This window comes from Octopus sinensis, linkage group LG6, assembly GCF_006345805.1.
Source record: "Octopus sinensis linkage group LG6, ASM634580v1, whole genome shotgun sequence".
In the NCBI taxonomy this organism is placed as follows: domain Eukaryota; kingdom Metazoa; phylum Mollusca; class Cephalopoda; order Octopoda; family Octopodidae; genus Octopus; species Octopus sinensis.
Genome location: NC_043002.1, coordinates 20,079,786 through 20,093,330, shown reverse-complemented (window position 1 = coordinate 20,093,330; position 13,545 = coordinate 20,079,786). Strand labels below are relative to the sequence as shown.

Sequence of the window (13,545 nt, the reverse complement as noted above, 5' to 3'; positions counted from 1 at the left end):
CTGTGAGGCCCAGCATCTGAAGATCCTTTCTCACCAATTTATCCCACATCTTCCTGAGTCTACCCCTTCCTCACCTTCCCTACACACAAATATACAATGGACTTCCTGCAATTTATTTCTTTTAAATTTCATGTTCCTTGGATTGGCTCAGGGCTATAGTAAAAGACATTTACTCAAGGTGTTGTGCAGTGAGACTGAACCCAAAATCATGTAGTTGTGAAACAAACCTCTTAGCCGCACAGCCATGTCATCCTCTAAAAATAATTACTCCAGCTAGAAGCCATTGCATCCATCAAAGCATGGGGAAAGCATGTAAAAATAGTAACCACTCCCACCCACAAAAATATGTTGCTATTTGTTGGCATCAGATCAAGCCTCAGTTTGCTAATTTCTGTGCTGTTTCTAGACCATATACTAGGGTTGTACTGTACTGAAGGCCAATACTCAGTGCACCTGGCTGTAAATGGATACCATTTAGTGGTACAACCCATTACTGTAAGCAGCTGGATTTTATAACTGTTAAGGGTTTCATCAATCTTATGAAAAATCATTCATGTGTCTATTTTCCTAAATACAAGAAGGCCATCTTCGATGATTTAAACTGACCCATGTTTTATGCTTTGTAATAAAGCTGTTTTGTTGTTTTTTTAAAGTTTTGTGGTGGTTTTCATTTTGTAGCTTGTGAATATCGGTGACCAGTCTCTAAGGTTAAGATACTAGATTGATGATCAGTCATAAGTTCAAATCTTACCTTACTAATAAAAGGAAGATTCTACTTTGACTACACAGTTAAGGGGTTAGCAGTTGAGTTGGAATGGCATCTTTCCATGAAAAAAGAGAAATATAAGTATAGATAAATGGATGAAAACACAGTAAATATGTACTATTGCATAGACTTGTTGAGTATCACATCTTAGACATCTGTATTTGTTTTCAGCAAGGATTGTGATTATTTAAAAAAAGTTTTTGTGAAAATTTCTGATATGAAGTGGCTGTGTGGTAAGTAGCTTGCTTACCAACCACATAGTTCCAGGTTCAGTTCCATTGTGTGGTACCTTGGGCAAGTGTCTTCTACTATAGCCTCAGGCTGACTAAAACTTTGTGAGTGGATTTGGTAGATGGAAACTGAAAAGAAGCCCGTCGCATATATATATATATATATATATATATATGTGTGTGTGTGTATTTGTGTTTGCCCCATCACCACCATCGCTTGACAACCGATGCTGGTGTGTTTATGTCTCTGTAACTTTGCAGTTCAGCAAAAGAGACCGATAGAATAAGTACTAGGCTTATAAAGAATAAGTATTGGGGTTGATTTGTTCAACTAAAAGGCGGTGCTCCAGCATGGCTGTTGTCAAATGACTGAAACAAATGAAAGAATAAAAGAATACCTGGATAATATGTGAACTAGTAGCATTTAATTTGATTCTTAATTTTATTTTTGCAATTCATTTCAAATGTTTTTCCTTTTGTATGTTTCTTTCTCTTCTCAGGGCAATTATTTAAATAAAATCTTTTGTCTTAACTAGAAAACTGCTTTCTATTTTTCAGATGGGCCCTACCAGATCCTATGGCACAAGCTGGATTCTATCACCAACCCAATTCTATTGGGGATGATCGTGCAATGTGTTTCACCTGCAACGTGTGTCTTGTCTGCTGGGAGCCCACAGATGAACCTTGGTAATAATTGACTACTCAATAATAATGACTTCCTAAAATGATTTGTGGGAATGATGATTTGGGATCCATTTCATCATCATCTTGGATTTGCATTTTACTTGGATTGATAGTTATTCTTATAGCAAATATCTGGTTACAATACATGAATTTTCTTTCTTTCTTTTTTTTTTTTTTTTTTGTAAGAACTGTTATGCCACACAGAACTATACTTTTGGATTCAGTTGAGCAAATTAATCTGAAACCTCTTCTCTGCTATTCGTGGTTGTAAAAATTAATGGCCAGAATATTAGTATCTTGTTAGTAAGAGGCATCAAAAACCACAACCAATTACTCGTACAGTTTATGACAAATAGATAAGTTATTTGCAGTATTTATTTTCAACATCTAGGTTCTGATTTCCAACTTTAACCTCGCGTCTTTCTATTGGATAGTATCAAACAAATAACATTTATAAGCTAGTGTTGTTTCATACTATTAAACCTATCCTTTGTGAATATTTTCCTTTAAGTTAACCTCACCAAGAGACTTGTATTACACCACATACTCTTTTCTTCCATGCCTTTTTGTATCCCAAAATAGTCTACCTAAGTGTAGTTAAACCACAGATTTTTAAGTCAGTTTGATTGAAGTAAATAGAATGTAGTTTTGTATTGTAGTAATATTTTTATAGGACAAAGCTATCTGCTTCTCTGATTACACTGATTATAGTGCATGCATGGTTGAATACATAATCAACAATCTGAACTTCTTAAGTTCAGTTTGTAATCATGAAGTTATGGGTTCAATCCCACTGTGCAGTATCTTGGACAAGTGTCTTCTGCTATGGTAGAACTCACAAACCTTGAAACAAGCCAGTCCTTATGAAATTGTATTGATGGAAAATGTAGAGATACAAGATTGACGTTACCTGTAATTCAAAGAGCCAGACTTGCTGCATAGTGGAATACTCAGTCATTTATATTATAATACTATGAGGTTGTTTGACTGATCAAACAACTGGCACATTCATTGTCGAATCCAATGCAAGATCTATTTATACTTTGTTTTGTGATTTTGAGCAATATGACTTAGAGAAACATGATTGTATTGGGCCAAAATATTTAACCTTTTTTTTTTTTGTTTGTTAAAACTGGCCAGATCTGACCTCTAACCACAACAATGTCATTCTAGAAAGTCATTCTAAAATGTAAATAATCTATCAATGTATTGGAGAAGAGGAACAGTGAGAGTAGTATAAAGAATTTTCCCAAATGTAGTAGTAGTGTAAATCTCTTGAAAACAAATACTGATAATGATTCATGATCAATTACTGAGAATAGCTTATACTACCGGTACCCCACCCCGCCAAAAAGTCTTGAAGTGAATGAAGAACTGTATACTACAAGATAGAATTTCTGGAGGCTAAATTGTAAAAAGACGCAGTAGATATTTATATGTAATTAAACACGGAATGTACAAAAAAAATGTAATCACATCATCAAAATCTCTAAATTACAAGATAATGCATGATTAATTTAAAGCAATATGAATAAACAAACATTACATTTGACTGAGTAATTTGAATACCAAAGGGTTTATAACTAAAAGTAGAATATTAGCTGGTAATGAAGAGTGTTGGATTACTGGCCAAGGAGTTGATGGCTTTTTGTTTATTGTTGTGGTTGTACAGTGCTGAATCTTTGCTAGATCTTGTAGTTAGGTAACAATGTATTCAATGATGTATGCTAAAATTCACAGTGGATTGAAATATGCCCCTTAGTTGGGGAAAGCAAACAAAACCCTGATAGTAATTGCTAGCAACTCTCAAGGAAAATGGGAAAAGAATTTCAAGGAATTAAGAATCAGTTTCACAGAAAATTGAATTTATATGCTTACAGAAAAAAAAATCTGATCTTTGTTAGTAGGCAAGTTAATAGCTATTTACATGTTTTGGTCTTTTTAAATCTTATCGGGCAGTCATAGTTTTCTTAACTCTGCTCTGATCAGTGCACAAAGATTTTAATAAGTGTAAAAAAAACAATACAAAGATTTTTGTCTGCAAGTTGTATAATTACAAAAAGTGGGCTAATGGCATGATTTTAGTTAAATCAAGTATTTGGTGGTGTACTGAACACTACAAAAGAGTGGTAATTGTTAGCAACTGTAGCAAAAATTTTTTTTAAATCAAGAATTATTTTTACACTAAATTGCATTTTCACACATAGAGAAGGCCTGATCTTCATATTTTGTTCAATGATTTGTAAATGGAAACCAAAAGTACGTGTAGCTATAGCAGTAAGGAGGAACCAGATCAGTGTTAGTTTGTGAAATTCTACAAGAAGCTACTATAGTACTAGAGCTTAAGGTCTCTTTTGTCTGTTGATCTTGCCTTTTGAAGATGGCCAGTTGACTGCCAGATTCTAGTTTTGAGTGTATGTGAGATCCTATTGATCATCTTGGCTTTTTGTATAGGGGATCTGATTCTGGTATGAGTTTAGTTCCTGGTGAGTATTAGTTCCCATGTTAAAACTGGTTGTGCAGTCTTCCACCATCAAGTGTGTATCTTATTCAAAGAAACCTGTAATTTTAGAAGTGGAAGAAGAATGTAATGTCTTTTACTTTACCAATGAGCTTCAGTATAACATGAAAACTGATAGAAAATATATAAATTACAAAATGATTGATATAGTTGCAGAATAGTTGTATATCTGTGTCTGCAAGTACCATGATATACTTGATGTATAGCAGGAGCTGCTAGAGTTGTCTAGGTATATATCAGCTCTGTTCAGGTAATAACCACTGAACTGTGGAATAAAGAGTTGTATTAGATAACATAGAGTGAGTAGAGTAGTGAAACTTGTGTGTGTGTTGAAGGTGGAGAAGGGTTTTTTAATACAAGGACTGCAGCATAACATGTAAAAGATTTTGTGTTCTGTATTCCAGCCACTTAGCCACACCACAAGTCTTGTAATTTAACAAACAAGTTAACACCATTTGTTTTTATTTTTAATTTCAACAAACAGATTAGAAATATATTTTATAAAGTTTAGCTAGTAACTTAGAGATTGGTGTTCAAGTTGGTTTTTTGATAAATTGTTATAATGTTCACTTTTTGTGTTATTTTGTCATTTATGTTTTTAATTAATTTTTCTGTCTTCCTCTCTCCCTCTGTCTTCTGTGTGTGTGTGTGTGTGTGTATCATCATCATCCAGCATTTTATATCTGGGTTTTTGTCCCTGTTAATGGAGGTGGCCGGATCTACCTCAGTGCCATAGAAACTGCTCTTACATCATCTCACCATCTTGCCTATATGTATATATAATGTGTGTGTATGTATGTATATAATATATATATATATCTATTTATTTCCAGGTCTGAACACGAAAGACATTCAACATCTTGTCCTTTTGTGAAAGGAGAGTATACACAAAACGTCCCACTTTTAGGTTTGTATGCATTTGTATTGAGTCAAACAGAAAACCTTTCTCTTTTTTTTCTCCAAAAGCTTTCTTTTTACTTTGTTTTGCTTTTCTTTTAATTTTTCAATTATTTTCTGCATACATTTGAATTCCAAACCAAATGACTTGTCTTTAGTCAATATCTTAGTCTTTTAGAGTATTAAGTTTTTTTTTTTTTTTAGTAATTCTTTTTCTTTCTTTAATTATGACTGAACCCAAGTGTATACTCATGTTTTTGTTTCATTTGATTGCAGTAACTTATGCAACACAGCCAGCTCTATTACATGGTGAACCAACAGACAAAGTAAGATATCAAATTTGTCATTAATTCTCTTTGTTTCATTAGATTAGAAGACTGGGTAGACATCAGACAAAATTCTTTAACATGTTCATGTCCCAATACATTCCTAGGTTCAAATATCATTGGCATCATCAATACAATAAACACCATTGAATATTGGGCTTGGTTAAATCAATTATACCCCCAATTCCTCAAATGCCTTGTGCTTAGGTTGTCTATTAGAGGATACTGTTAGAGAAGTACAATGGAATGCAGAGAAAGAGCTTTGTTGTACTTGTGATTTTATAATAATAATAATGAAATTATTGTGTATAGTGCTCAGGAGCACTACAACTCATCAGAGGTGCATGTACAGTACGTAGAATTAGTACAAAAGTCAGGAAAGTGAACAGTCATGATATTCATGTGTGCTTGCGTATGGAGGGGAGGGATGTCAGGCATCGTGTTGAGGAATTTCAGGAAGCATGGATGTTTTAAAGGATGCGATGTCTTGGCAACTAACATCTAATGAAGATGGTTTGTTCCATGCTTCAGCAACCCTGAGTATGAAAAAAATGTTTCCAAAAGTCATGGTAGCTGTGCTGTTTTCTGACTTTGTATGCATGCCCACATGTATTTGGCACATGGAGCTAGAAAAGGTGCTCAAGGTGGTTGTTGGCACTATGGTTAATAATTTTGTATTCTGAATTAAAATTTTGCTGAGTTATCTTTATTCTACATCTTTCCAGAGTTGATAAAATATTTACCAAGGAAGTGCTGGGGTAGATTTAGATTTCCTTAGATAACGTGAGATTTCAGTTGCAAAGTTTAAAAAAACTATGATTCATTGATTTATTATTTTGAATAACTTTTGTCTTTAATTTCACCTTTTTTTTTTTTTTCAATTTCTTACACTTTTATGTATTGTGATAATAACTTGAGTTTTGGTAAAATAGCCAAAGAAGGGTTATAAGAACTTAACAAGCCAAATTTTCAGTAATACTGCACAAGCAGAATCCAAAAGACTAAATTTGGTGATATGAAAAGAGCAACATATTGTATAAGGAACATGACATTCTCCTTTGTTTTCTTTCAGATTGAGTGTATTAGTACATCCAGCAGCAAACATTTCTTTGCCACATCCACTTTGAATGGTAATGTTGTTATATGGAGTACAGCACGCCTACTAAAGGTAATTATATAATGTTATGTCTTCTTTTAATTTATATATGAGGTACTTGCATGCAGAATCCTTATGGTTTTGAATGAAACAACTTGATATATCATGGTATTGGATTACATTGCATTCAATACTCTTTCGAGTTTAGTGCCTGTGTTCCAGTATTGCCACACTCTCTAATGGCTGAAACCAGCGAAAGAATGTATAACGAATTTGTTGTGAAGTGTGTATGTGCTTGCTTAAAACCTATTTGTCATATGCAAGGTAGACATTATTATATCATTCAGTTCTAAAGGTTTTATGCAATCATCCTTAGAGCTTGTTGATAAGCAGAGTAATGCCTAAAATTGATTGTATCATCATCATCATCATCATCATCGTTTAGCATCCGCTTTCCATGCTGGCATGGGTTGGACGGTTCAACTGGGATCTGAGAAGCCAGAAGGCTGCACCAAACCCAGTCTGGCTTCCCAGACCCCAGTTGAACTGTCCAACCCATGCATGAATGCATTAAATTTTGTAACCTTGTGCACTTCTAACGCATGAATATATAGAGAACTTCCATGTTACTCCATAATGACTCTATTTCTATTGAAATACACAGTCCATGTATTTTCATTATTTTGGGAAAATAATTAAGTATTTTGGGTGATTCAGTAGAATGACTCAGGTTTTCATTGTGATGATATTTGGAACATAACAGAAAATTGTCTCTGCTCTCAGCCTTTTCTATCTCTGTTCTAATGTCTCCTTGGAGTTGACTGGGATCATACCACCTCCACTTGGACATTCCCATTCCACTTGCTTCTCTTCATCCCATCACTCTTGCTGTGTCCAACCCCACCCACCCAGACTCTGCTACATCCTCAAGAACTGAGATCACTTTAATCAACTAACACTCTCCCTTCCGCCCTTCATATTTCTGGTTCAATCCAGTCTCTTTTATGTAGGCTTAGAGAAGGACAAATGGGTTTGGAGTGAAGACGGATGATAACAATGCAGTCTGTTCTAGTAGTAGAAAGAAGAGAGATTAGGAAATAGGAGTGATGAAGAGGCAGGAGTCTTATGTGTGTTTGTGATCCAGTTTCATCATCATTGTTTAACATCTGCTTTCCATGCTAGCATGGGTGGGACGATTTGACTGAGGTCTGGCTAACCAGATGGCTGCACCAGACTCCAATCTGATCTGGCAGAGTTTCTACAGCTGGATGCCCTTCATTATTTTTGGTATTAAAATAACTTTGTTAATGGAAAGTAAGTCACCTTATTTTGTATAGTTTTCAAAATTCTTATTCTCTTCTATTTGTCCAGAAACACTGCCAGTTTAATTTGGATCCAACTGAACCTGTAGTAGCTGCTAAAACAGGAGTACAATTTGAGATGGAACCCATTCCAACAGTGGATGTTGATAGCAGGCATAAATCTGGGTAAGCCTTGTGTTCGTGATTTATTCTTTTCTTCTTTTGACTGCAGCCATGCTGGAACACTGCCTTTAGTTGAACAAATCAACCCCAGGACTTATTCTTTGTAAGCCTAGTACTTATTGTGTTGGCCTCTTTTGGTGAACCGCTAAGTTACAGGGATGTAAACACACCAACATTGGTTGTCAAGTGATGGTGGGAGGATACACCAGATCCACTCACAAGGCTTTGGTCAGCCCAGGGTTATAGTAGAAGGCATTTACCCAAGATGCCACACAGTGAAACTGAACCCAGAACCATGTGGTTGGGAAGCAAGCTTCTTACCACACCTGCACCTACCACATAGCTGCATTAAGTTGTTTTTTTTTTTCTCTTTTGTAATTTCCACTTTTAGTAAGCACTTGGTCTCTCAGCATGTTAGAAATAGTAACCAAACCTCCCTCAAACCATGTCTCACTATTATAAGTGGGTTGATCATGACTGAAACATCTTTAATCAACAGTTTACTGGATCGTATCAGATCTGGCCTAGGGCTAAATGATGTTGGTTAAAACTAATAAAAGAAACTTTACACAGTGTCATAACTATGTTAGATGCCCTAGTGATAAGTTGTCCTTCTACTATACCAGCTTGCCTCATCACTGTATCAATTTAGGCCAGTAGCAGGAATATATGTGTTGTGTATCTCTGTAAGGTCCGTATGCCTGTTTATCTATTTTTCCTATTGTTAACTTGTTCCAAGAATCTTCATAAGTTTGTTTTAAATGTCCATGCTTGTTTTCAAAGTTCTAGCTAGCCTGAATTCATATGATCCTTTTATAAGTCAAGTTACTTGGGTGATTAAAACAAAATTGGGAATGCATGTCACACATGATGTATGGATCTCAAGGAAATATGTCCCCTGTATCATGTGTTACACAGAGCAGGCAGAAGTTTAAGATCTGGCGTTACTTCACAGTTAAAGAGTCAACCAGTTAAGATAATTCATACTCTTCTTTATATTGAAAGCTGTTTAATTATTTTCTGTATTGGGTTACAATCTGACATTTTATTTCCCTCTTTAATTATCTTCCCTACAAGCAGTGTGTGGGGATTAATTTTAAATAATTTGGCTCCAGCAGCTGTGCTGGATACTTGAGCCTGATTGCTTAAGCCCCCACAACCTCTAGGAAGTGTAAAATTGTAAATAAGGTTTTATTTGTGATCTTAAACTAAATTAAATTTTCCAGTTTCGCTAAATATTTATTAAAGGTGGAATTGGTGCAAGTGACAAAAAGCTGATACATCTTCTAGACAGCTCTTGATGCTTTGTTTTTGCACCTCAAATCCTGTCAAAGTCAACCTTTTTGCTTTTCTCTCCTCTCACTTTCTAGTGATTTTGATCATTCAGTTGACTGTATGTCACCATTTTACCTAGTCAACACACCTCATTAATTTAGGTTTTTATAATTATTTCTGTGTAATAGTTTCAATAACATCTTTTACAAGTCTTTTTTTATGTCAGTTAGAATCAAAATTTTCTTGGATGCACAAGTGAATATTTGATGAAACAGTTCCGATTCTTTTAAGTAATTTGTTTTATTTCCTCTTTTGTAATTGTAGCAGAATGGACCAACAGCTGAAGACAGAGCGGGACCGCTGTCCCAATGAGTTGTTGACTGAAGAGAGCTATACTCCCGAGTGTGTTGCTGTCAATATAACAGATCCTCGAGAAATACCTTTGAGTGATGAACTTTACACGAGAGGTCAGTATTATTTTGATTTACCTCTTCTTTTTTTTTTTGTCTTTTTTGGTCTTTTTCTAGTAAAATAATGGAATAATGGATGTTAAGTTATGATCTTCAACAACTTATTATATATGTCTTCAGTGAAGGACGGAATGGAACAGTTGGGTGCAGCTGTTGGGACATGGCTGACTGCACATTCAACTGCACATTTGGTGGCTGTATGGTTTTGGCACTGCAGGCAAACATGCATGTGCAGAAATATAGCATACAGAGAGGGAGTGTGTGAGTGAGTGGCTGGGTGGGACAGCAAGAGATATTACACATACAGACATAACTAGATGCTTGCACATAAACAGGAACAGAGATGTGGGTGGGGAATGAGAAACATTAAAATGTCTGATGTCACGTAAGTCAGTGTTGAATCAACAATGCCAAATAGGCAGCACAAAATGTCTCATATCCAGTGATAGAGTATGTAATAAGTAATGTCCAAAGATGTTAAAGTCTACTTCATATTCTGTGCACTAAGATAAACATCTTTTGGTTTGATTCCCACACTGGAAACTTGTATGTTTAAACTTGTGTACAGCTCTAGTGATGTGCAACCCATCAAACCACTAGTACTTCAGGCTCTTAGATTATCTATATGATGGATATCTTTTGTTTTAACTGGTTCAGATTTTAATTCCATGCCCCAATAAATACCTGGGCCAATAAGCAATGCCTCTATTTGAAATTTAGGCAACTTTGTTCAGTTTGCATGATGGAAAAACCAGACCATCTTATGATTGAATCAAAAGGAGGAGGGGGGATGAATGCAGTAATGCAGTTAAAAAGTATATAAAATGTTAAAAAAAGATACCATGATATTGACAGTCTCAGCTTTTTTTTTTTTGCTAATGTCTATTGACATTTTGGTGACTGATCTCCAACCACAATGAGCTTATCGTTGTTTAACGTCCACTTTCCATGCTGGCATGGGTTGGCCGGTTTGACTGAAGACTAACAAACCAGAAGGCTGTACCAGGCTCCAATCTGATCTGGCAAGGTTTCTACAGCTGGATGCCCTTCCTAATACCAACCACTCCAAGCATGTAGTGGGTGCTTTTTACGTGCCACCAGCACAAGGGCCAGTCAGGCAGTACTGGCATCGACCATACTTGAATGGTGCTTTTTACATGTCACCGGCATGGGAGCAAGTCAGGTGGCACTGGCAACAACCACACTCAAACGGTGCTTTTTACATGCTACCGGTACAGCACCAATCAGGCAGCACTGGCATCGACCACAACTCTTACGGTCACTGTGAAGCAGGGGTCTCAGATTTTACCAAATTAACTATATAATTAACCATTATTTTACTAAAATCTTTTTTCCTTCATTGGAATGTAATTTAATTTCCTTCATTTTTGCAGTTTTTATTTTGTGTGTGTCATGTTTTTTAAACAGTGTCTTTCCATGTGATATGGCATTTTATTGTTTCTATATTCAACTGGGAACAATTTCTTACCTTTTTATATTGTTTAGCAAAGGAAATATCTTTTCTGTTGCAGCTGAAGAATAAAACAAATGGTTGTAAGTTTATCGTTAATTTTGAGATAATTGGCAAATGAAGTTTATCTCCCTGTTTTTCTTGAAGTATACTATCAGCATTTTTCTGGATCACTTTGTAAGAGAAATTTGTTTTTGTTTTTTTTTTTCCTCCAAATAAATTTTCACCATTTTCTCTTGATATTTTCATGTTCTTTACCCTCAATAATATTAGGAAATTTCATGGCTAGTTGGATAATTGGAAGTAGCCATTTTTTGTGACAAAACTTTTAATGAGCAAACCTGTTTTCTTTTCTTTTTTTTTTTCTGCTTTAGATCAAAAGTGCTGGAAGCAAACAAGACCATCACAGGATATTAAGGTCCATTCTTTGTGCATGATGGAAAAGCCAGACCATCTTATGATTGAATCAAAAGGAGGAGGGACTGCTGGTGAGGGAGGAGGGGGGAATGAATGCAGTAATGGAAATAGCGGTGAATGTAATGTGCGTGCCTCCACCAAGTATCTTTCACAACCTAGTCTGGTGTGTGGGGTGTCTTTGCGCAAAACCAGACCTTCCTGTAATGTGTTACACCATGAAACAGAGTTGAATGCTGACTTTCCTGTGAAGCCAGATGTCCAGTTTATGAACAAGGTGAATGAGGTGGTCAGTAGTGACACTTTACCACCAAAAATTATCCCCGATCTCTTGGATGATTGTGATAATGTGACCCTTTTAGATCGGATGGTATTTCTCCCCTTTATCATTGTTGTTGCTATTTGGCATGAAAAGGCCCCCAGTGTAAAACCACAGGACAACAATTCCAAGCCATCAACTAGTGGCAATGAACTATCTGTGCCCACATTAGGTTCGATTGCGATGACGCAGGATTGGGGCATGCTTGATCCAATGTTTGACAGCGTACCAGACACTGATGCTCTGCTGGTTGAAGAAGGATCAGGATCAAAGCCATTGGTTAACACAACCACATTGGACAGTAACCTTGAGGATACGAAAATGTCCAACAGTAATTCAAGCATGAGTGATATCAGTGAAGCCAACAAGTCACTAAGTATGGACAATTTATTTAAACAAACACAGCCATTGCTGCCCAATGGCCATATTCTGCAGTGTGTGGAATTACCACGCAACCTTCAGTCTGAAACTCTGAAGATCAGCTCCATTAATCTGACAACTGATGGACTTTATGTGATTGTTGTTTTGTCCCCTGTTAATATCTGTGATAGTTTCTCTATTGTCATTGACAACAAGAATTTGTCAAAGGCAAATAGCCCCAACAACCCCAACAAGCAAGGACAGTCAGCTGAAACAGCCACCAATAGCAACAACATTTCACTGCTGGCTGACACTCCAGCTAGTGGCACTATACTTGTCTACAGACTGAACTTTGACCACGAACATGTTCGCATTGAAGAAACTCCTGTCAACTCATTGCTAATACCATCAGTGTTTGAGTCAGTGGTTAACTTAGCTGTTATCCCCAATGAATTCATGGGCCAAGCAGAAGATGAAGACTCAACTTCCATAGACAACCACCATTCTCGTTCATCTGAACCACATGGACTCTTTGGTACAGTTTTATACAATGGACACATAAAACTCTGGGACCTATCTACTTTAACGTCTGTGGCTCAGATTGAACCTGAAGAAGGTGATAAATTTACATCACTTACTTGTTGTACAGGTATGTATATTTAATCATCTTACACCTCTCAGTTGAAAATTGTTTTGCTAAGAAAATAGTGAGCATATTTGGAATATAACTTTGAAGTCAATACTTTTTTTTGTCATTTTATGTCTTCAGCGAAAATCTGCAAAAGTATTTCTTTGTCATCATCATCATTTAACATCCATTTTTATATTTTTGGTAAAATACCATGTGAACCTTTTTATGCTTTTAGAAATTGTATTTGATGGCATCATCCACCACAGTAGAATTGATACCTGTGCTGGTGCTGTGTGAAAAGCACTTGTGCTGGTACCCAGTACACTCTGTGGAGCGGTTGGTGTTAGAAAGGGCATCCACAAGACTATGCCAAAATCAGAAAATTGAGCTTAGTGCAGCCCCTGGCCTTAACCTGTGCCATTCAAACCATCCAACCCATGCCAGCATGGAAAATGGACATGAAATGATGATGAGATGCACTTTTTTTTTTTTTTAATGTCTCAAAAAAAAAAAATCACCCAATCTCCTATATGTGAAGTTGGGTCTAGATTGCTTTGAATATTACTTGTTTTAATGGTCTAAAAACTTTGTTGCTGAATAT

The 13,545-nt window shown here is 36.0% G+C and overlaps 1 protein-coding gene across 2 annotated transcripts in view; it reads left to right on the top strand.

Moving 5' to 3' along the window:
* The window catches only part of LOC115212794 (baculoviral IAP repeat-containing protein 6), a 142,537-nt gene that overhangs the window by 53,845 nt on the left and 75,147 nt on the right, over positions 1–13,545 (top strand). For both annotated transcript variants that reach the window (XM_029781493.2, XM_029781494.2), the window contains exons 5-11: positions 1,555–1,683; positions 5,035–5,108; positions 5,375–5,424; positions 6,497–6,592; positions 7,892–8,007; positions 9,604–9,746; positions 11,595–12,962. In XM_029781493.2, coding sequence (XP_029637353.1) covers positions 1,555–1,683; positions 5,035–5,108; positions 5,375–5,424; positions 6,497–6,592; positions 7,892–8,007; positions 9,604–9,746; positions 11,595–12,962 — 1,976 coding nt within the window. The remainder of the gene's footprint in view (positions 1–1,554; positions 1,684–5,034; positions 5,109–5,374; positions 5,425–6,496; positions 6,593–7,891; positions 8,008–9,603; positions 9,747–11,594; positions 12,963–13,545) is intronic.